Source organism: Taudactylus pleione, unplaced genomic scaffold (assembly GCF_031769625.1).
Source record: "Taudactylus pleione unplaced genomic scaffold, aTauple2 ptg000036l, whole genome shotgun sequence".
NCBI lineage: Eukaryota > Metazoa > Chordata > Amphibia > Anura > Myobatrachidae > Taudactylus > Taudactylus pleione.
Window position 1 is genome coordinate 8641298 of NW_028284438.1, and position 24998 is coordinate 8666295.

General features: G+C 44.0%; 1 protein-coding gene across 2 annotated transcripts in view; it reads right to left on the reverse strand.

Moving 5' to 3' along the window:
- Positions 1 to 9192: 9192 nt before the first annotated feature.
- Positions 9193 to 24998, reverse strand: part of TRPC3 (transient receptor potential cation channel subfamily C member 3) — a 239097-nt gene continuing 223291 nt past the window's right edge. For both annotated transcript variants that reach the window (XM_088452253.1, XM_088452252.1), the window contains 3 exons: positions 23320 to 23403; positions 23069 to 23144; positions 9193 to 11896 (listed from right to left, as the gene is read on the reverse strand). In XM_088452253.1, coding sequence (XP_088308379.1) covers positions 11754 to 11896; positions 23069 to 23144; positions 23320 to 23403 — 303 coding nt within the window. In that variant the 3' untranslated portion in view covers positions 9193 to 11753. The remainder of the gene's footprint in view (positions 11897 to 23068; positions 23145 to 23319; positions 23404 to 24998) is intronic.

Below are 24998 nucleotides of genomic sequence, written 5' to 3' on the forward strand. Positions count from 1 at the left end.
TCTCACTACCAATGTATGCCGCTGGTGGTCTCCTTGCCATTGCCTGACCATTGATGGTTGTTTACCATCAATGGTCGATGGTCACCCCCACTTTCCTGTCAGTGAGTCTTCATCAGTTGTTATCAGAGCAAACTGTTCTCAGAATTCCCAACTGAGAATAAAACACTGAATTTAATCCTGAGATATATGAGGCTATAGGGCCTGATTCTGGGTCGCACGTAATGTGAATGCAATGCCAGATGCGAGTGGAATGCTAAGGTGACTATATGCCCATATTCTAAGTTATATGCCACTTTGCCATAGCACTTCCCTACTCCTCCACCTGTGAGAGCAGCTATAACCACTAGTAGCAGCAGTTACACCTGCCCCATACTAGGTGCTGAAGATGAGATTGAAGTTGGTGTCCACTTTGCAGACGTAAACCTCAGAACAGGTAGTAACTCCTACATGCCCATGACTCACCCGTGTGCCCAGCAACGCTCATTCATACATCGCAGAGAAACAATGGAGATGCATCCCACAACACAAACACAGTTTGCTAACAATTTGCTAGATGCTTTTGGACTCAAATACCCTTAGTCACACCTTCATAGAAAGTTTTAATGTCACAATTTTCTATATTTTAATATTATGGGGAAATGGTGCTCCTGTCAAGTAGGTTTCTCAGACCATTTTCTGTTTTCCTTTAGCCTTCTGACTAATTATAGATCTTTATTGTCACTGTCTGTGATTCTTTCTTGCCACTATTCACTCACCGATGGACTCCATGCTCTGTGTGGCCGCCATGCTCAGTTACCCTGACAGACTGGTCCATTCTCTCCTAGTCTTAGCCTCCCCAGCTATCTTGTTTCCTCCTCTTCCCTGATATACAGTATATTTCACTTGTTACCTCACACTTATTAAAGTGAAATAATTGTGAAGTCTGCTCAGCTTACTTGGAGTTCCAAAGTCCAAAAGATTTATTTGCACCAAGAAATAAAGAGTACCGCCCCTTACACTGCGCATGCGCGGTTGGCACAACACAAGGCTTCAATTCTGAATGCAATGACTTCCAACGGTCACTGCAGTACAATTTATAATTTCACATTCAAATAGTCTGTAGGGAATAAAATCATTGGGTACAGGCAGGGATCTGTGTATACTCGATGTTGGATAGGTCAGGACCTTCTCCTTTGTATGTGCAGCCAGATCTTCATAAAGCCAGAGGGCCCCGCCGATGACTCTCCCAAGCTGGATTTCCTTTGTCTTACAGTATCATGGGTGATGGGGAAATATTTGAGTTTCAGGGGCAGCACATTATATTGCTTAACTGCAAATAAAGGGGTCTTAGAACATTACATCAATAATATTACATTTATATTTACAGCAGAGATGTAGTATTTATCTATTAAGCAATACATATTGAATGCTAATTAAAATAAAACTAAACATCAATATACAGTTATATAAATTACAAATATACTTAAAGTATATTTAAAGTAAGAACTTTGGGCCTGATTCAGACCCACTCGCGAGCGGCTGTCCGCTCGCAAGTGGGTCGATGTTATGGACTGAGCATGCGCACGATGGAGGGAGCTCCGTCGTGCGCATGCTCCAGACGCGACGAGCGAAGGAAAGTCCTTCGCTCGTTGTGTCCGATCAAAGGGGGCGTGCTGTCAATGTTGATTGACAGCACGCCCCCTTTGGTAGGCGTTCCGGGGGCGTGCCTCCCTGACGGGGGCGTTCCCACGGGAACGCCTCCCGTCAGAAGCCGGCCCACTGACATCACTAGTGATGTCAGTGGGAGTGATTTTGGCTCTGATAGAGCCAAAATCACTCCGGAGCTTGCGGTTGAAAACCTCAACCGCAGGCTCCGGCTCGCAATTTCGATGGTCGCGATGGTCACGACCATCGCGGCCATCAAAATGCACGCTCGTATAGCCTGTGGGTGGTGACCCACAGCTATACGAGCGTCCAGGAGGACGCTCCATTTTCATGGAGCCCAGCCCTCATTCAGAGCGTGCGCTCTGCTCAGAGCGTACGGCTCTGAATGAGGGCCTTTGTATTAATCATATTCCATAACCGCACGGTGTGATCATTTCTGCAGGGTCACCAAAGTTATCCTATTGAAATACAGAACAGAATAAGCCCAAGGAATGGTGCAATATTATAAATCACAATAGCATTCAATCAGATCTCATACAATCAGATTGGCTGATCTTTATTTGTAACCTATATAAGTAAATGCCTTCATCCAAGATATCTAGCTGTAACACACTGTTTCCCACTGTGTGCTATTACCCCAGAGGCTCCCTCACTTCCAGCCTCACTTTCCACCCCAGGAGCGTACTAAGAACTGGGGGGCTGTGTGCAGCGGGCCTCCCTACCATGAATCGGGCCCCTGCCCCCCCCCCCTAATACCTGATGAAATGTGCCTCCCATGCAGTACGCCGGCTCCCTATGCTCCCACAGTGTCATCTTTCTGGTGATATATTCATTAAGAATGCGCAGAAGAGAGCAAAGACTGTGGCACAGTGCTAGCTCCCATGTGACGTCATCTTTCTCATTACATTACTAAAAAAATGGAGCCATGTGAGAAGCATAGGGAGCTGACACTGAATGGGAGGCACAGTAGTCGGACCTGGGTACAAAGTGTGGGGCCATCCTGTACCCATGTGCAGAGCCGTAACTAGACCTTTTGGTGCTCTGTGCCAGAGAGAATTGGCGCCCCCACCTACTTTTTAGATATAAGGGACATAAGATAGTGCACTTGAAAAAGGGCCATGGCCTCATGGGGAAGGGCCAGGGAAGAGATGAGGGAGGCCAGGAGATGCTGGGGATAAAAGAAGAGGAAGCTACAAGTGAGAATGATAATAAACAGGAAAAATGACAGGTTTAAACAGCGCCCCCTTCCCTGCGGTGCTCTGTGCCATGGCACAGGTCGCACTACCCTAGTTACGGTCCTGCCCATGTGCTCTGCACACCCTACACCCATGATAGATACAGTATGCCCAAAAGAAATCTAGAAACATTTTTTTTAAACAGTCTGCAATGTGCAACAATTGTATAGCTCAATAATTGGATTTCAGATTAGGGATGCCCAGACTTCTGAGACCTTAGGGCCTGATTCAGATCCGCTCACTGCTGGTGGGCGATTGTTCTGAATCTGGGAGTTTTTTTTTTTTTTTTACTCCGGTCGCTCGCAAAGCTGTGGGTGACCACCCACAGCTTGTGCGAGCGGGTTGGAGACCGTCGCGATTATTGCGACCATCGGGCTTGCACCGAGACCCTGGGGTAGGGTCTAGCTGCCGCGAAGCCCGAGTGGACTCCCTGCTCTAATAGAGCAGGAAGTCCACTACAGACATCACTAGTCCAGTGATGTCAGTAGTAGTCACTAGTGCAGTGATGTCATCACTAGACCAGTGATGTCAGTAACCCCTCCCAACAAACACCAGGCGTTCCTAAGGGAATGCCTGCGTTTGTCTGGCCATCACCCCTACCCGCCCACAAAACGAGGTGAGCTATCAATCAAAATCAACATCAACAGCCGCTCCGTCTTGTTGCGAGCCCCGTAGCGACTGAACTTCAGTAGCTCAGCGAGGCTCGCGTACGCCGGATGAGTGCGCAGTGGGCACCCATCGAGCCGTGTGCAGTTTGATCCTAGCTTTCCTGCCACCTCAGATAAATAAGGATAACAGGCTGTTAATAAATGCAAACACGTGGTAAGGGAGATAAATATGGGAGTTCCGCAAGACATAGAGCTAATTAGGTTGGAAGACCATTTTAAAAAGGTTTATCTTACCCCTAACTGTAAGGGAAACTCTCTCCATGTATAGATTCCGTGACTAGAACTTAGTTAAGCTTGGCATATTCAGTGGAGTCAGCAGACAGCAAAATTCCCAGATACTGCAAGGTCCACTACAGCGGAAGCCAAGGAGGGGCAACATGAGGGAGCTGGATTTATTCCAATTTATTTTGAACCCTGACAAAGACCCAATGACATCTGCAGAATAGAGGTGATCCCAAAGGGAATCCTCCAAGTCTGCCAAAAATTAAATAGATCCTCTGTATATATTGCAATAATGTCAACCACTGGACCTTCCTACATACTATGAATTAGTGGATGAACATGTGGCAAACATGCCAAGAGCTCTATGGCAAGAGCAAACAATAGAGGTAATGGGGCAAACTTACTTTGTGCCTCTCCCCAGACCAAATGGGGCGAAAATTTTACCGTTAGCTCTTCGTTTGTTGCTTATCCTGTTTTTGTTGTCACCATGATCTCCAGTTTTTCTTTTTTACTGCTTCTATTGTGCTTTTGCATTTGCCATTGCCTCACATACTGCCTTTCGGCTATTACAGCTTTCTCACCCTTGAATTTTTGCCTCATTATTGTATTACTGCAACCAAGATGGTCGTCCACTACCCCTTGGCCTATCAGCTCACTGGCTTCTGTTGTCTCCCACCCCTTTATAATGTAGCTCTGATGGACTTTATGTCTCACTTTGCCTTTCTCACGTATTCTCGTTTTGTTTTATGCTTAATTGATTTTGTATCCAATTGGTTCAAGCTGCATCCTTTCATCCTATTGGTTCAAGCTGTATCCTAGAGAGAGGAATCAGTAGCAGAAAGAAAGAAGTGATAATACCACTGTATAGGTCATTGGTACGTCCTCATCTCGAATACTGTGTTCAATTCTGGAGGCCATATCTCCAGAAGGATATTAATACATTAGAGACTGTACAAAGAAGGGCAACTAAAATGGTGCAAGGTCTACACCACAAAACGTACCAGGAAAGACTAAAAGATCTTAACATAATAGAAACATTCAAATATATAAAGGGTTTTAACAAGGTAAAGGAAGGAGACATTATTCAAAGAAAGAGAAGTATTAGAACAAGAGGACATGTTCTAAAACTGGAGGGTGGTAGGTTCAGGGGAAATTCGAGGAAAAATTACTTCACAATAAGGGTAGTGGACAAGTGGAATAGCCTCCCATCAGAGGTGGTAGAGGGTAAGACAGCAGAGCAATTTAAACATGCATGGGATAGACATAAGGATATCCTTCAGAAGAAGTAAGGATCAATAAGGGTTGATGTAATAATATGTTTAAAAATGGGGCAGACTAGATGGGCCAAGTGGTTCTTATCTGCCGCAAATTCTATGTTTCTATGTTTCATCTTATTTTGCACAAATGTTATGTTCATGTTTTCCATGTCTTATGCTGAATTTGATTTGGTTGATAATGATATCACATCCATTCATGTTTATCCTGTGTACTTGTTATAATTATTTTTGTCATTTTGTAGTCTTATGTGCCTCTGTGATGTTACAGCAATGCTCCACATGCACCTCAGAGCACCCATGTCCATTTATATGCACCAGAGCTTTCTTATGCCCCTTTATATACTTAATGGGTACCAACCCTATGAGCTCTCAATTGGCCTTGCCCTGCAGATGGTCTAGTAGGGGCTTTCCACATCAGAAGAGACCAGTCATAAGGGACCTGCAACTGTGAAGAACGTTGAAGTGTATGTGCAGTAATAATTAAGGGGCCTATTAATTCACTTAAGCCCATTACACTTAGCTGGGAGACAGGCCATGATGACATGTAGCTCTGCCCCCCGTAGTAAAATACAGCAAATTTAATTTGTTTAATGAAAGTCGGCAAGTATGGTTCTAAGGTGTACAAATAAATGCTTAACATAAAAATACATTGGGAATTGGACTTGCCAAAGTGTTATACATGCTTTTCTAATATTTAAAGATAGAAAGACATACAATTTAATTTTTTGTATACAACTTGTTTTTATTATTATTGCCATAATTATATGTACATCATCAGTTAGTATAACATATATACACCACATCCAGTTACTGGCTCTCTGTAAACGAGCATAGCCTAGAAAAACATGATACAGATTGAGTTTATAACACATAGTTCCTGCATCACATTCTCTACTCCTATTTAACATCTTTATAGAGCCAGCCTCTGACATTTTCTAAGTACTGTACATATCTATGTTTTGCTGCATACTTGCATTTTCTTAATAAAAGCAAAAGCTGTATATCGTTTAAATGTATGATAAATTGATAAATTATTAAATAGAAAGTTATTACTAAAATTATCAAGTCCAAAGGTCCTTTTATCAAAGATCTATATTACAGCATGCTCTGTTAAATAATTTCTGTTCTTGATAACCTTTTCTATTATATATTGACTCTGTCTTCTTCATAACTCATTTAATGCTAATAAATGCTGGCATTAAATCATCCTTTGTGTTCAATGGCTTTTAAAATATGAAATTTTCATTCTAAACCACGTATGAGCTAGTTTTAGTTCTTTCAAATAACATAGTAAGGACCAACACAATTACTGGCTTTATCAGCTCTTCATTCTGATAAGATTATATCCATACTGTGCAACCCAAACAGCAGAGAGTTCTGTTCATGGTTTAGAAATGATTTAATCAAAAATATGCTTATCTTGTTCAGCATGTATGATAATGTAAGTACTATGTGATTGGACTCTGTGAAGGTTCCTCATTATAAATAAGGCCTGATATCTTTGGAAAGTTTGGAGACTTGACAGATAATCACAATGGCAAATATAAATGGTTTTCCAAGTTAAATATTAATTTGACTGAAACCCTTCCATTCTTTAATATTTTGGCAAGAGTCCCTCCTCTGTGACTAGGTCCATTTGTATTTAACAGCCAGCTGATAAAGAGGGAGATGAGCAGCACCAAAGGTTATCAGTAGAGATAATGGCTTTATGTAAATGCCAAACCCTGCTAAATACAGTAAAAAGTCCATTTATTAGGAATTGAGGGGATAAAGAGCAGTGTCAGCTCCTGCCTTTTTGCTGGCTTGGGGGGGGGGGTCTGTAATTGTGCCCATGTGTAGGATCACAATCCTATTCATGTGCACAAATTAATAACCTGACCGGCTTATAGGGACTGCATCACTTACAGTCCCCAGAAGCCGGACAGAGCTGCCGTTTTAGCAGGGGTAGTGGCTTTCTATCACAATTTGGACAGTCAGTCCCATGGGGAGAAAACACCTCCCCTGGAGGAATTCATCATTCCTCCTCTCCATAAGTATCTATTCCGAAAAGCTGTCATTTTTGCAATGACAGTTTTTCGTGAAATAGATACTTTTCCCTATCTACCGTCCAGAAAATCAGCACGTGCACAGCACTGCCTACAGCTGCGGTAATTCTGTGTTAAGTGTCTTCATGAATACTAAAAAAACGTTAATTAAGGAAAATGTCCTTAAAACCGTTATTTTAGTGTTGATGAGTAGGCACCTTAATATTATGTTATGTAGGTGTTTGGCCACTTGGCAGTGCTGTTGTAAAGTCTATTACATTGCTTAGCACAGTTTAGCAGAAGATGATGTAAATGAAGTTTATTAGACTTAGAAGCTTGTCGGAACATCAAACAACAGAGGTAGGCAGCCTGTGCAATTCTAGCTGTTGTAGAACTATCAGGGTGTGCTGGGACCTAGAGTTCCACATGTGTGGGTAAGCCACAGGTCGTCAATGTATGGCATACAAGCTAGAATGTTATTAAGAGACGTACTGTAGGGGCATATTTATCAATCTCAATAATAATAATAACAATGATGTTTTCACACCCGTTTCACATTATTGTATAAAAGGGCCCTAAAATTTGCATCCTGATCACTTTACCCATTACCTGTAGTGGGAAAAGCGATCAGCCTGAATTTACCAAGCTCAAATTGTAACTTTTGTTTTATGGAAGGAACCGTTCTAAGCTAATGCCATATTCTTCCATTTTGCAAGTGAGAGGGATCTTTTCAGATTTCACCCCCTTGCTCCTCGGCTGCCAGTACTCCCCCCCAGCACTGCCCTACCTCACAGCACATCTGATCCCAGAGCCGACTTCCGTAACTGGCACTGACCCCTCACCCAGTCAGCATTGTCTCACCCTGCCTGCAAGCACTGTCCCCTCACCAGTGTGCACTGTCTCACACTGCAGTCACTGGGTCTGTTTCGGCAAGGATCACTGTTGCTAATACGCTCGCAATCCGACTTATTGTTGCGTTCTGCATATGCATCGCAGTGCGCGTGTGCTAACTAGCTATTGCGATCACAGAGGCTACGCAGACCCCTCGCAGAGTGATTGACAGGAAGCACCGTTTGGGTGTTGACAGGGGGGTAGTCGGGGAAACACAGGCGTGCCAGTGCGTTGCAGGGGCGTGCAGAAATTATCCACTGTGATGCCATATGCAGTGTGAGGTCTGATAGCGTGCGTGGAAGTTAGCAATTTCTGAGTAAGGTCATGGCTTGTGCAAGTTTGTGTATGGGTCCAATGTTACTCAATGTTACCAATTATTTTGCTATGTTGGTAAAGTACCGTATATACTCGAGTATAAGCCGACCCAAATATAAGCCGAGGTACCTACTTTTACCACAAAAAACTGGGAAAACTTATTGACTCGAGTATAAGCCTAGTGTGGGAAATGGCAGCAGCTGGTAGTGCCCCCAGTAGTAATTCCCCCTGGTTGTGCCCCCAGTAGTAATCCCTCCTGGTAGTACCCCCAGTGGTAATCCCCCCTTTTAGTGCCCCCTGTAGTAATCCCCCACTGGTAGTGCCCCCTGTAGTAATCCTCCCCTGGTAGTTCCCCCAGTGGTAATCCCCCCCTGGTAGTGCCCCCTGTAGTAATCCCCCCCGGTAGTTCCCCCAGTGGTAATCCCCCCTTTTAGTGCCCCCTGTAGTAATCGCCCCCTGATAATGCCCCCTGTAGTAATCGCCCCCTGGTAATGCCCCCTGTAGTAATCGCCCCCTGGTAGTGCCCCCTGTAGTCCCCCTCCCCCCCAGTAGAGAGAGACGTGACAAGAATAAAAAAAAAATCACTTACCTGAAACTCCTGCTGCTGGTCCCGCCGCTGTCCGCTCCTCCGGCCGCTTTGCATGGGAGAGACATCGTCATGACGATGTGTCTCCCATCACCCACAGCGGGAGCCGGAAGATGGCTCCCGCAGTGGGATCAGCAGCAGCCGCTGAGAGTCTGACAGACTCTCAGCGGCTACTGATTATACCAAACACGCAGCTGCCGGCTCCGGCGGCTGTGTGTTTGGCAGTGTGTAGCGCTGACCGAACTCCGTCCGGTCAGCGCTACACTTGACTCGAGTATAAGCCGAGGGGGTACTTTTTCAGCACATTTTTTGTGCTGAAAAACTCGGCTTATACTCGACTATATACGGTATAAGGATGTGAGTAAGGGGAAGTGGGCGTCCTTATGTCAGGCTGCGATCGCAATGCAAATGCAATCATTTGCATATTACCGCTGATATTAGCAACTGTGTTGCCTGCGTATTAGCAGAATAGCGATCCTTGCTGATCAGGCCCACAGCCCCCTCACCAGCAGGCACTGTTCTTATCCCTATGAGGCACATACCTGCATTGGGCTGGCTGCTCCCCTGCATCCTTCCAGCAGTTCCAGTAAAAGTCTAAAATCCGGCAGCTATTCTCGTGTGATATCTCTTTTCTCTCCATGGTCCGTCTTTGATCAGCTGTGCAACGAACTTCTGTATGAAGTTCATTGCTCAGCTGATCATAGACGGACCGCGGAGAGAAGAGAGAGGACTGTAGCGGGGAGAGAAGAGAGAGGTTGGAGATATCACATGGGCTCTGTGGGAGCTGCTGCCGGATGAGTGCTCATATATATGCCCATGCAGATTGACATGATTCTGCTACTTGCACCTGAATGGGTGGACAGTAATGTTCTAACGTAGGCCAAGTACAGTAAGGGCATGTTTGCGAACACATGCTGACCAGTAAATGATGAATACCTCGTATACACCTATAACAGATGATGCTGATGTTCACCTGTACTAATGCCCCGCATGTGATTGGCTGTTTGTGACTGCTCTGCTGACACTGATTGGTGCTTTGGCATAGAATATGCAATTGGGAGTGTGTGAAGGGCGAGTTACCCATGGCATGGCTACTTCAAGGTTTGTAGGAAGTATTAGGTAGTGCTGGAAGTGCTTGACAGAACAACGCTGTATGCTAAGCAGATTGTTAATATTATATTCACAGCACCAACCCCACCATCAAGAATTGGTGCATGTATGAACCAACCATTGTATCAATCTTAGTGAAACAGCATCTCTGTACAATGTGGTGGGATTGTTCCACATAAAGAACTACAGAAGTAAACTGGAGGTATCTTAGGAGAGTTTTATTTACATATATAATATATATTTTTTAACATGTTTGCCCAGACACTGTACTGCATGTACATAATAAGTGTATGTTATATAATTAAGACTAACTTGAAAAATTAGAACTGTAATGCCTTGTTTAGGATATGGTGCAGTGTTGATTCTTATTTGAAATGATAGGAATGGCAGTTTTATTTCTTTACAATCTTTCACCTACTGATTATTATGCAAACTGAGCACCTTACATAAGGAGGGAGGGTAGGCTAATACCATTTCATATAAAGCATATTGCTGGCTCTCACTGTGCTGCTGGATTCTATAGTGGAGACGGTTTCTCTCCACTGCTGTGTTATTTTTTATTTGTTTTTTTAATTTGACCAATAATTGATTTGGAGACTTTGTAACAGATCTGTTTAAATTATTAATCAAATATAGAAATTTTTATTGTGGCCCTAATTTCAGATTAACATTAATATTATACCCTTATTTCAGTAAATACATACAGTATGGACACAAATGATAGATGCACATTTACATCCTGCTAAATATATGAGAATATAAAGTGCAGGTTTTTAGAAGTGGAGATGTTGCCCATAGCAACCAAACTTTTATATATTATATAACTTAGATATTTTTATAATTACTTACTCAACCAATAGGTGATCAACATAATTCTGTCTGCCATTGCTATGCATACTTTCTTTAGCAAGGCTTATATAAATGTATAATGGAATGGATTAATGTCCATCATTGAGAAACCAATTTAAATATGAACGATGAATTTCAAGATGCACAACAGATTTGTAATATGAATTATTAAACTGCTGAAAATACCCTGTAATATTATTTATGTCAGTAACAATAGCAGTATGTATAATTAAGATTTAATATTTTTTATTTAAGCAGCACTTTTAACCATTAATGCAATATCCCGTAAAATGAACTTTATGGCTGATAGAGGAGATATTGGGATTGATCTAATAGTATTACAATGGTCTACACGTTAAGGAAGTGCATATATGGAGCCAATAAGAAAGGCCATACAAAGCTATGCTTGCATCTGCGTACTTATAATGGGGTGCAGGGTGTGTGGCCTACTCTGCATGAATATGCCCCCGTATGCTTGTAACCTATAGCAACCAAAAAAATTGTTTCAATCAGCTGAACTTAGATGCAATCATAAATTTAGCCACCTACCCTTATTTTCTCTAGATTTGCACTCCTTTAAAGCTGAATTAAATTGTCCCTCTGAAGCCTAGCACATCATACTATAGCAGTACATGTTTAATGCCAGAAGGGACACTGTATGGACATTTGCAAAATGTCTATTCTGTCAGTAGTACTAAAACAACATTGATAATAATTGTTAATACAATGAAAACCATGATTACAGCAGGAAAATACCATGGGCTCCCGGATCGTGGAGAGCATTGTGTCAGAGAGATACATTTGTTGATTTCATATGACAATTGATGAATTGTGTGCTATAAATCTATCAGACATATTTTTTCTTCAAGTATGGGATACTTTGTAGTTTATTGCCATTGTGTGTGCTACTGATAAATCTTCCGGTCCGTTTTTCACTCACACCGCAGTACGCTGGGACTTAGCTTTTCACTTAGTTTATGGATCAACGCCGACAACTCTTCAGTTGCTTGTGACTTGTCTTCTAAGAGTTCATAGCGGAGACTGGAAATATCTTGTTTTATTTCTTTTAATTCACCTGTAATAAAAATGCAAATGCCATTTGTAAATACTTTAAGCTGTTGGCTCACTCTTATCAGTCTGAAGCTTGTCATATACAAAGCAATAAGGCTGTCCAGTTTGATCATTTTAGACTAAGTTGGTCCCCAAATCACCAGTAATCCTGGTTAACATTTCGGTCCCAGAAGATTTGCCCATTTGGCCTGAGTATTAAAAGGCCAGATCTGTCTAATTTGCCTGGGCAGATATTGGGCCAAATTGAGTCTAGATCCAGCCACTCTGTACTCCTGTATGGTTTGTTATGTACTGTATTCTGGGAAAGATACCCTTTTTTTTTTTTTTCTACAACTAACTTCATTGTTTAGAACTATTCACAATACCATATTGACTATTAAGTAAAATCCTGAACTCCCCAGATCAGGAATGAGGCTGGAACAAATGTTTTCAGAGTCCAATTGGGAGATATCTGATTTTTATTTAAAAAAAAAAAAAAAAAAACAGATGGAGTTATCTTTACTAAACCAGCTTTACACAGACAAAAATATTTTTTTTATTGTGGTATATACCTGACAGTGCTGGCTGAAAGGTTAAGTGATTATGTTTATCAATTGTTTAGATTTCTGCTCCATGACAAAGAGGAAATTAACCAGCTTCAATGTTTTTTATCAAGCAAAGAAGGATTTGCTCCACTCAGCATGAAACAACATGTCACTTTTTTGTTTTTAAACTCCACAAGCTGCAGCTATTCTGTTATCTGACATCTATCGCCCTGCAGCACAGTTGAGAACTGTGACTGGTAACATGGATATTAAGGAAACACAACATCTTATGTAGTGGGGATTTTACTTCAATCTAACGTTAAAAGAAAGAGGTGAGGAGCCTTACACCTCCAGAAGAGATGGATGAAAGGGTGCAGTTGTGGTAAGAATATCCTTGGGAAACCTAGAGATTTATATTCCTTCACAGAGTGGAATCATTTGAAATGCGGAAGATGAAAAATCCTAAGCAAGGGTATTAGGTACAAAATATCAAGAATAAATATCAACCAAACATTCCAATAAAAATATCTGACTTTTTTTATGGTAAATAAATGTATATGGAAATAAATTAAATTTAATTAGATTTAGTTTGTCTCATAATTACTTTCTTTTTGACTCAGTTTGTTATTTGACTGGTTTATTAGCATTCTTCGGAAAAACAACCACTCCCACTTCTGCACATGGGACAAGTTATCACATGTGGAATGATTCCAAGAGTGTATCTGTAATCTACCTGGCAATGGCCACTTAAATTTTTTTCAAATCTGCCATTTAATTTTCTCCCTCATACCACCTAAAGGGATCACATGGCAATAGTTCAGCATTTATGTACAAATACAGTAGTGATCCCCACAAAGGTAATATCTCTTCCATTTACAGACTATGGGCCTGATTCAGACCCACTCGCGAGCGGCTGTCCGCTCGCAAGTGGGTCGATGATCTGCACTGAGCATGCGCACGACGGAGGGAGCTCCGTCGTGCGCATGCGCCAGACACGACGAGCGAAGGACTTTCCTTCGCTCGTTGTGTCCGATCAAAGGGGGCGTGCTGTCAATGTTGATTGACAGCACGCCCCCTTTGGTAGGCGTGCCGGGGGCGTGCCTCCCTGACGGGGGCGTTCCCATGGGAACGCCTCCCGTCAGAAGCCGGCCCACTGACATCACTAGTGATGTCAGTGGGAGTGATTTTGGCTCTGATAGAGCCAAAATCACTCCGGAGCTTGCGGTTGAAAACCTCAACCGCAGGCTCCGGCTCGCAATTTCGATGGTCGCGATGGTCACGACCATCGCGGCCATCAAAATGCACGCTCGTATAGCCTGTGGGTGGTGACCCACAGCTATACGAGCGTCCAGGAGGACGCTCCATGAAAATGGAGCCCGGCCCTCATGCAGAGCGTGCGGCTCTGAATGAGGGCCTATATCATCCATCACCAGAATGTAAGGAAAACTATATGTTACAACTTCTAAAAGGATCTAGGAGAATAGATGTCCAATGAAAATTATTTTGAAATCTGGGAGACAACTAGGATTAGTTCTCTCCCACACTACATAAAGTCTATAAAGACTCCTCCCACACTACATAAAGTCTATAAGGGCTCTTCCCACAATACATAAAGTCTATGAAGAACAATGTGCTCCTCTCCCCTTTATAAAGTCTATAAGGACTCCTCCCACACTACAATGAAGTCTATAGGGCTCCTCCCCACTACATAAAGGGGTCTATTTACTAAGCCTTGGATGGAGATAAAGGCAACAGAGACAAAGTACCATCCAATCAGCTTCTAACTGCCATGTTACAGGCTGTGTTTGAAAAATGTCAGGAGCTTGTTGGCTGGTACCTTATCTCCATTGACTTTATCTCCATCTAGTGCTTAGTAAGTAGACCCCAAAGTCTATAAGGACTACTCCCACACTACAATGAAGAACAATGTGCTCCTCTCCCCTTTATAAAGTCTATAAGGACTCCTCCCACACTACAATGAAGTCTATAGGGCTCCTCCCCCTGCATAAAGGGGTCTATTTACTAAGCCTTGGATGGAGATAAAGGCAACAGAGATAAAGTACCATCCAATCAGCTTCTAACTGCCATGTCACAGGCTGTGTTTGAAAAATGACAGGAGCTTGTTGGCTGGTACCATATCTCCATTGACTTTATCTCCATCTAGTGCTTAGCAAGTAGACCCCAAAGTCTATAATTACTCCTCCCACACTACAATGAATTCTATAGTGCTCTCCCCTACATAAAGTCTATAAGGACTCCTCCCACACTACAATGAAGTCTACAGTGCTCCTCTTCCCTACATAAAGTCTATAAGGATTCCTCCCACACTACAATGAAGTATATAAGGGCTCCTGCCACCCTACACAAAGTATAAGGACTCCTCCCACATTACATAAAGTCTATAAGGACTTTACCCACACTACATAAAGTCTATAAGGACTCCTCCCACACTACACAAAGTCTATAGGGATTCTGCCCACACTACATAAAGTCTATAAGGACTCCTCCTACACTACATAAATTCTATAAGAACTTCTCCCATACTATAATGAAGTCTATATGGACTCCTCCAACACTAAATGAAGTCGATAAGGACTCATCCCACCAATGCTGGACAAGATTTGATATTATTGACCCCTTAGTATGCAAACCTGCCCCAGTATATTCTCAACACATCTTTCTAAATTTAGGTTACTGTTATCTGAATGGGCCAATTTCTACAATATCTAAGCCTCATCAAGAAAAATCTTTGCAGATTCCTTCTTCTGATAGATGCCTTTTTGCACCTCAATGGAAATGCCAGACCACTCCCAGTGCATAATAAAATATTACTAAAATGTGTTTTTTTTTCAAAAACTGAGAAAATTTTTTGCCATGCTCTGGCACAAGGGGCTGATTCTGAGTCAGACTCTATGCTGATATTCAAGCAAATGGTCAGTGTCAAAAAGTTGCACAACGCATGCATCCCAGGGTGTTAGCATACTAAGTCGCAGGGTGGATGAGACGCAAGGTCTCAGAAATGTATTGGGTAGTGGCTAATCAGATGCACGGAGATGTACTCCGTCTTATGGGCATGTTATGGGAGTGTTGTTGAACTGGTTGCGAACTCAAATACTCACTCATATTGGACACCATATTCTGATGGTAAATCTGTACTTAGCATGGGGCTGGTGCAAATTTCCATGGTGCCACTGATGGTTGTGTCTAAAGATGCTCTAAGTGGGCATCTCTGTCCTTGCACATTCAGACATATGGCTCTATACCAGGGAAGGGCTCATAGAGTTATTAGCATAAAGTCGCAGGTATGACTGCAGCCAAAGATGCAGACACGGACACCTCTGTACCCGACTCAGAATCAGCCCCATGGTAAAGATATTACGTAAAGGCTGGATCTAATCTAGAGGAGAAATAACTGGCCCCTCATGAGTACTTTATCATCTTTGTGTTCCCTGTTATGCCTATGACTATGCTCCACTTTGCTTCACATTACTGAAGATCATTAAGCTCAGGACCATAACTAGGTCGCTGCACAGAGCGCAATAGCCCTGAGGGCAGAATTGGCTACCCACCACAATCACTATACGCCGTGCGCCCGCTGCTATATATATTAATAATGGTACAGTGCGCGGCAGCTGGCATGTCACTCATGCTATGCACTCTGCAGCTCCACCTCCTGATCCGGTCCCACACTGTCTGTTGGGACAGGAGAGATGTCATTACATCTCTCCTCAGTTCCTAGGGTAAGGAGCTGGTGGGTCAGGTGCTCGCAGGTAGCGGCGCTGCATCGGCCAGCAGTGAGCTCTGCAACAGGTCCTACCCACAGTAACAGGTCCAGCAGTGGTGGAGTCCAGTACCAGCAGGTCACCATTTACTGCCAGCTTCCAGCAGTGTGTTAGTGAGGAGTCAGTGTGATCCCTGGTGGTCAGACTCATTATCAGTGGCGCTGTTTTAATGCTGCAGACTTACAGATACAAACATACATTTACAATAAAGAGCCTTTGGAGGGGGGGAGGCACCGATGATCTTTCTCAAACAGGGCACTAAAATGTCTATTTATGGCTCTGGTTATGCTAATTATGTATTAAGTCACCTGTATAATAGCTGCACACTGTAGCGAAGCAGGAAGCAGTACCAATGAGATGTAGGAACATCTCATCTGCCGGAGTGGGGGAGTGAAAACTCCCCCCTCCGTCAATCCCTGCCAGAGCCAGCCCAAAGCTCAATCAGCCTAGTGCTGATGTGCTGTGTCTTACCTCACAGCCGGCTCCACTGGGCTTGAGCGAGATCTCCAATCCAGCCACCACAGCCAGAGACAGTGCTGTCCCTGCTGTGGTGATAGGGCAACGACCGTCGAAATCTATAGCTGCAGCTGTCTGGACAGTCAGTGCCACTGACCGTTCATACATTGCCTAGCATATTGGCACGGTATCTTGTGGATAGCAGTGCCGATAATACGGGCCCCTGTCATTTACCACCCAACCCCACATTACTACATGGGGGAGAAGCAGTATCAGCGCTGATACCATTAAACCCCCATATCGCCAGGTGATACGTCTCCCCATTGTATCAATTTGTGCTGCAGATGTTACAGTAATTGTACCACTCTCTTTTTTCCCCCACTTCACTTTGTTCCCCCCCCCCCTCAACTCCCAAACATCACTATTTTAAATATATGGTTTACATGCAAAAATCAAATAAATATTTGAGTTGCAAAAAGAAAAGAAAAACTAAACTCACAAAGTTATTGTCAAAAGCACAACAGTTACAGCTGCTTAGTTTATGTGCAGTATATGAAGGCATAATAATCTGCTGCTGCACTGCTTCACTTATTAACATAACAAAAGCCAAGGGAACTTCTTCACCTTTCTTTGTGAAGTTACAAAGTAGACAACAAGGGAGTCATGGTGTGCTGCAAGCAATGTACCTCTTTCATGTAGAGCACTTCTATCTGTTTTATTGTAGTGGTAGCACTCAGGTATAATACATGTGATTTAGCTGTTTTGCATTAATGCTCAACCCAAATAACTGGTAGATTCTATCAACATCAGTCTACCAGACCCTTCTTTCATTGAGTTATCCAGGTGAATTTTGAGATGATCAATGTGATGATAATCATAAGTACAAAACAGCATAAAGAACAAACATGATTTATGTAGCTATTTTTCTAATGCATCTATGTACAGTATCTATGATTTATTTATCTATTCAGGTATATACAGTATAACAGACCATACATACACCAAGGACCAAATGTAATAGGGTGAGAGTTTAGAAAATGAGTTTAGCAGTAATCTCTCACATTGGTCGAGTTTTATCTTCAAAATGGGAAAAATCTGGATGAGAGTCTAAATCAAGAGAGTTTTTTTGAGTCTAAAAACATGAGAGTTTGCATGTTCTCGGACTCTATTACATTGGCCGAGTTTAAAAAGTATGACAGTTTACTGCAAAAACACTCCAATTTTCTAAACTCTCACTCTATTACATGTAGCCCCAAGAGGGCGCTAATAGTGTAGTAAATGATATAGCTTTCTGGCTGAGTTAACTGTGTATAAATTAAGTGTACATTATAATAACTTGCTATCATGCTTATCTGAGGAATCTTTACATTGTCTTCATTCCATTCAAGTCCTTATCAGGAAGATTGATAAACTTCCATTTGCATACCCCAATATGGAACTTTAACACTTCCATTGCTTATACTCTCAAGATCCGATGATCAATCCTGTAGGAATACCCTTACACTAGAGGCACCCAAGAAACAAGGCCCAACACAGATCATTGTGTAGTATAATTCAATTTAATACACTTATTAGTGTAACAGTATAACAAGTAAGCAGACTTGATTTGAAATGTAATATACAAGATAGCAGACGACTTGAAATTCAGTAAACCATAACATAACAAGCACTAGAATTGCTAATGAGAACAGCCACAGATCCTCACTGGAGGAGCATGGATTGCAATGATGCCCTTCACTTTTTGTACCCTGACATCATCAATTTCTGTCCAACGTCATTCCCTACTATCCACGTGGACATAGAGGGGGAATATAAACCTGTGGCAAACGAAGCGAACCACCATGCCCAAAGCGTGGCTAGCGAAGCGAGCCCACGAGGATACAAGTTTCTTTGGTGGACTGAATGGATATGGAAACGCACTTACACCCTCACTCCACATCACTTCCAGGTACTACTCCTGAAGGGGAAATATACTTTTCCAAGCTGTAATGGACTGCAGACTCTGAACAGCCTGAGAGCTGAACTGGTAGCCAGGAACAGGATAGATTCAGGTAACTTGAACTGATGATGGTACTGAGTGTTCACAGATGTTGGGTAATAAGCGGGAGAAACAGGTGCAGCTCATCAGCCAATTGCCTCCAGCTGCAGAGAGACAAACCATGGAGTGCTAGGAGCACCAGCAGAATCGCAGCACCACTGGTGAGAAATTATACTGCAGGAATCAACACTGGGAGAGCACCATCACTGCCGTGGATCGTAACAGGGCCCCCTTAATGAGAGGATTCCAGACACTCATAAGAATATAAACTCTGGAGACTCATACAGCAATAGCACCAGGTATATCTCAGAGATCACCTCCGTCCAAACTTTTTACCTTTGAGTTTCTTTCTCTTGGAGGAAGATCTTACTGGAGGTATTGGGACTTTATCTTGGGAAAGGACACATGGAGCAAACATCGGACCCTAGGTAAAATAGTTTGACTCATCCACAAATTTTCTATGGAATCTGAGTTAAAATTCTGTATGATCTTTGAGAAAGCCTCATGGCCAGGTAAAATATACACAGGACCAGAACCACTCAAGTCTTCAGAGGGAGAACTTAGAGAGACATTGATAACTTTCAGCGAAAAGTCTGTGTGGTTTAGGCTCCGTAGACTCTTCATATGCCTTCAGTGATGGCGGACCATTCATGCAAGATTTTCCTATAGAAGGCATTGAGATCGAAAAGGATGAGATCCCCAGATGCCATGAGGGGATTTTCCCAGCTCAATTACTTCCCTCAAAAGGACATCAACAAATATCCCATCACATTAGCTTGTGTTGCAGGAATATCGGATTCAGTGCTGAAATCAATGAGACACTGTTCCAGTAGAGCCTGGAATTGTTGGCGTTCTCTTTAAAAATAGATAGGTGGATGATCTGTGGGTACACAGAAGTCTCCTCTGGAACACCATACTTGAAAGAAGTTTTCACAGGCTGCATAGCAGATGCAGAAACACCCAAACTGGCGGCAGACACCTCTTTGACCTCTGGCAAGGAGACAAGACACTTCTCGGAATCCTGGCAAGCCAACAGACACCTCTCAGACCTCTGGCAAAGCGATCACCTCTCAGGCCTCTGGCAAGGTAAGCGCCTCTCAGACCTCTGGAGAATTGTTAGACTTTTAGCATTAGGACTGCTGACTGGCATGCAGCACTTGGAGAGATGTTGGACACAGTGATGTTTTCCTCATGCCCAAAGGTAATGGCAGAGGGGTCTTAATGCCCGAAGGCAAGGGCAGATGGATCCTCATCCCGAAGGCAAGGGCAGATGGGTCCTCATGCATGAAGGCAAGGGCATTCAGTTTCACCGCAGCACTCAGACTGGCGATTGACATGACAGTACTTGGACTGACGGCCAATGCAGTGGCACTCACCTCCTGGAACCTGGGACATGATTTGCACACAGCTGCAGACTGGAGGGACTGCACCTGCTTAGGAACTGGCAGGCTGGAGTTCCCCCCTGGGACGGCTAGGCTGGAGTCATCCGCTGGGACAGCAAGGCTGGGGTTCCCACTGGGACGGCATGGCTGGAGTCCCCCACTGGGACGGCACTCACCTCCTCGAACCTGGAAGATGATTTGCGCACAGCTGCAGACTCGAGGGACTGCACCTGATTACGAACTGGCAGGCTGAAGTCCCCCACTGGGATGGCACGGCTGGAGTCCCCCACTGGGATGGCATGGCTAGGAGCCCACCACTGGGACAGCACTGCTGGAATCCACCATTGGAATGACACGGCTGGAGTCCACTACTGGGATGGCACGGCTGGAGTCCACCACTGGGATGGAACGGCTGGAGTCCACTATTGGAAAGGCACAGCTGGAGTACACCACAAGGTTGGCATGGCTGGAATCTCCCACTGGGACAGTACACTTGGAACCACCTCCTGCAGCAGGAAACATGGCTCCCCCTCCTGGGGCTGAACAATAGGAAGGCCCCTACTAAGGGTTGGTGCACTGGAGACCCCTCCTGGGTCTGGCACTCTAGAGACCCCTCCTGAGGATATGGCACTAGTGACCCCTCCTAGGGATGTTGCACTAGTGATCCCTCCTGGGGCTGCAGCACTGGAAACTGCTCCTTGGACTGTAGCACACTTGTGAGGCCACTCAGGCTGGGTAGTATTGTGAGGCCACTAAGGCTGGGTAGTTCTTTAAGGCCACTCAGTCTGGCACTGTGAGGCATCTCAGGCTGAGCAGCACTGTGAGGCATTTTGGGCTGGGCAGCATTGTAAGGCATCTCTGGCTGGGCAGCACTCTCAGAACCCCTTACTGGAGTGGTAAACTCAAAACCACTTCCAGGGATAAAGGCACTACCTAGCACAAAAGGAATCCAACTTTTTTTTATTATTACATGAACTCATAATTGGAAATGTCCCCCTGTGTGAGACCATCTGCTGACCAATTTGTGGCCACCTTTATAATGAGATCCAGTCTTTTAGCCCAGATAAGAAACCAAGTATGTGCAAGCTTGCAAGTGAGTGATCAAACCATTTATAATATGGTCATTGGCTAATTGGGGCAAATAATTGGACCTAGAATTAGATCCACCCTCAATAGCCTTATGATTCTATTACATCAACCTTTCCATCTGCATCACAGTAATAAATAAATTTTTTCCATAATTAAAAAAATTACAATTATAAAGTTTCTGAGGAAAACTTTAAAATGAAGGACATCCTGCAGACTCTGGGCCTGATTCAGCAGCAATCGCAGCTGCGATATCGCATGGAATTTAGCTGCGAAAATATGCTAATGCCTGCAAAAGTCTTTATGTCACAGTGGGCGACATAGAGACGGCCACTGCTGCTTTCTCACATCCGACCACTGTCGCTCTTCTGAGTAAACATCGGTACCACTGATGCACATCAACCACGCAGCATTTACACCAGGTCTGACCGGGATGCAATCGAGAAGCCGGCTGACATTAAACCAACAGCCGGCTTCCCGACTGTCATATCCCGGCGAGGGTGAAATGCCCGGCGTCTAGATGTAGACGCCGCTCATTTCCCCGATGCCGGGAGATCGGCGCCCGGCATCCCGATCGAAGGGTTGCCCGGCGCCGCGAGCAGACAGCCGCGGGGGGGGAGGGTTAGGTTTAGCGCACCCGGGGGGGACGCAAGGTTAGGCGCCCCCCCGGGAGGGTTAGGGTTAGGCTAGGGGGAGGGAGGGTTAGGGTTAGACACCCCTGGGGGGGACTTAGGGTTAAGCCCCCCAGGGGACTTAGGTTTAGGCAGCAGGGAAGGGGGGGGTAGGGTTAGGCACTTACAGGGGGGATTATTGTTAGGCACTTGGGGGGGCTAGTGTTAGACACCCCTAAGGAGGGTTAGGTTAGTCTACTCTATACTTACTTTACAACTATCGGGATTTCCAGCGCTGTCGGGCTCACGCTGCCGGGATCTGTTCCAGTGTCGGACTGGCGCTGCCGGGAATCGAACCATGCGGCCGGCGGTATTTCTTACCGACTCTGTCTGACCTGCCGCAGACACTGCAAGTCTCTATGCACGCAGTGGGCTTTCAAACTGCGTATGCAGTCGCAGTGGCTAATGTATGCATGCCCAAGCAACGGCGTTCAAACGAACAGACATGCCTGCGTTTTTCCTACCACTCCTTGTCACCACCTCCAAACGCTCACAGCCTGTCACTCACTGTGTGATGGATTCCTCTGTGCTTCCATAATCGCAGTGTGATCGCAGCACATGCACAGTGTGGCTTATACACATGTGCAATGGGTAACAATCGCTCTATCTGCGTACGTAGTTGCATTTGCGATCACTGCTGAAATAGGCCCTCTGCTATTTGTCACCCAAGGTCCTGGCTTATGTGGCCTTTCCAAAGATGTGAGCTTCATTATTGACTATAATGAATGATGGCCATGCCATTTCTGTAAAGAGATGCAAAGTAGCTACTCTCAATGGTGTGGCTTTACATTATTGGCGCTATATCTATGGCTGTGCCTTGTTAGTATTACCACTGCTGCTAGCTCAGGTGCTAAGTCCAATGTATAAATTGGCTCCTTGTGTTTGGGGAAATCTGGCAATACATACAAACCCCCCTAAAAGAAATGTAACCCCCTTTATACGCATGTACTAATATGATTGGGTGTCTTGTTATAATGTTTGTTATTTGTTACTCTTTATCTGAAAATGGAACCTGTATTAGTGGTCTTTCCAACACAATATTATTTATTACATCATTTAAATGTCAGGTTTATAAAGCATGCCTTTCTCAATAACACATTCGGTCTGTAGCCATAAAGTATGTGTTACAGATGCCTGTGGTCAATGTGCACATATTAGAGGTAAAGGCAGCAAATGTACATTTTCCTAATACACAGAGAAAAGTGAGTCAATTGTTGTTTATTTCTGAGTTTCTTACCTTCATTCACTTCATCATTCTCTTTGTCCACTTGTGCTCTCAGTACATATCTTTTTATAAGCCTTTTCATTATTTGCTGTCAGAAAAAGTGACAAGAAGACATGACACATTAATCCCTCCAGAGAAGAAAGACATTGTCAGTAGTTCCTAAAATAAGCGATGCGATGCTTTGCTATTCGTCACCTAGCTATTTATCTATGTAATGTAAACTTGTAGTGACAATTCTATTGAAATTATTAGGACCAACTTACTTGATAACGAGTCGGCTGATTCAGAATGCTGTTGAAACTGCGAGACTCAAAAACCTTGGCATTAGACTGAGAGAACAGATTTAACTGTAAAACAAGATATGAGTTTACATAGACTAATAAGTGATGTAATGAGAAATGTAATAAATAATACCATTCAAAACTGAAAAAAAAAAAAAACTTTTTGGTGAAGTTCACAAAATTTAATAGAATATTGCTCTTCTGGTGCAAATCCCTTTCGCATTCTAGACCAAGCTAGAATAAGGAGCTCAGGGCCTGATTCAGACCCGCTCGCAAGCGCATAGCGCTCGCAAGCGGGTTGATGGGTGGGCAGTGCGCACGCGCGGCGTGCGCACTGCGCGTGCGAGAGCCCTGCAGCGAGCGAGAAATCCTTATTATCCTTATTTATCTGAGGTTGCAGGAAAGCTAGGATCAAACTGCACACTCTCTTTCGAACTAAGGGCACGATTCAGAGCCGCTCGCAAGACGCTCGATGGTTGCCCACTGCACATGCGCCGCGTCCGGCATGCGCGAGCTCTGCTGAGCGCTCGCAAGCGAGTCGATGTTGGCCAAGTGTGCATGCGCACGAGGGAGCCGGCTCCGTCGTGCACATGCGCGAGACCCGGATAGCGACGGCCAAGCCAAGCCGTCACTATGGGTCTCGCTACAAAGGGGGCGTGCTGTCGATGGTGAGTGACAGCATGCCCCCTTTGGTGGGCGTGCCGGGGGCATGGCTGCCCAGACGGAGGCGGTCCCATGGGAACGCCTACCATCTGGGGCCGGCCCCACTGACATCACAAGTGATGTTAGTGGGAGTGCTTTCGGCTCTGTTAGAGCCGAAAGCACTCCAGGGCTTGCGGGAACGAGACCCTACCACAAGGGTCTCGTCGCAAGCCCGATGGTCGTGATGGTCTTGACCATCGTGACCATCTTTTTGGCCGCTCGCTATAGCTGTGGGTGGTCACCCACAGCTATGCGAGCGGCCAGGAGGCCGCTATAAAATTCAGAGGGATGGCCCTAATTCAGAGCGAGCGCTCTATCAGAGCGTCCGGCTCTGAATCAGGGCCAGAGCACCTTCAGTACTACTCAGCAGCAACGTACAGTGAGATGATCTATTACAGGGGTTCTCAAACTCAGTCCTCAGGACCCCACACAGTTCATGTTTTCCAGGTCACCCAGCAGGTGCATAGGTGTATTCATTACTCACTGACAAATTTTAAAAGATCCACAGGTGGAACTAATTATTTCACTTGTGATTCTGTGAGGAGACCTGCAAAACATTCACTGTTTGGTGTCCTGAGGACCGAGTTTGAGAACCTGTGATCTATTACATGACTAGAAGAAGAAACCTGTCTCTTATTTTTGCACAGTTTACTGCTGCCACTGTAGATAGGTTGTCAAGGAAATTATGAAAAGTATACATATACATCTTAAATAAGCAAAAAAAAACATAATGCATCAAGAATAGTATAATAATAATAATAATAATAATAATAAATAGAATTAATTATATACTACTTTGTCAGAAATTATTAATTGCATATCTGCCATTAGGACAATTACTGGAGTTATCCATTTTCTTTTCCTATGAGGTCTGCCCATGAAAAAAAAGTTAAAAACAATATCATGTCATACAGCATGAATATTATTATTATTAATAACACCATAGCATTTTATTATAT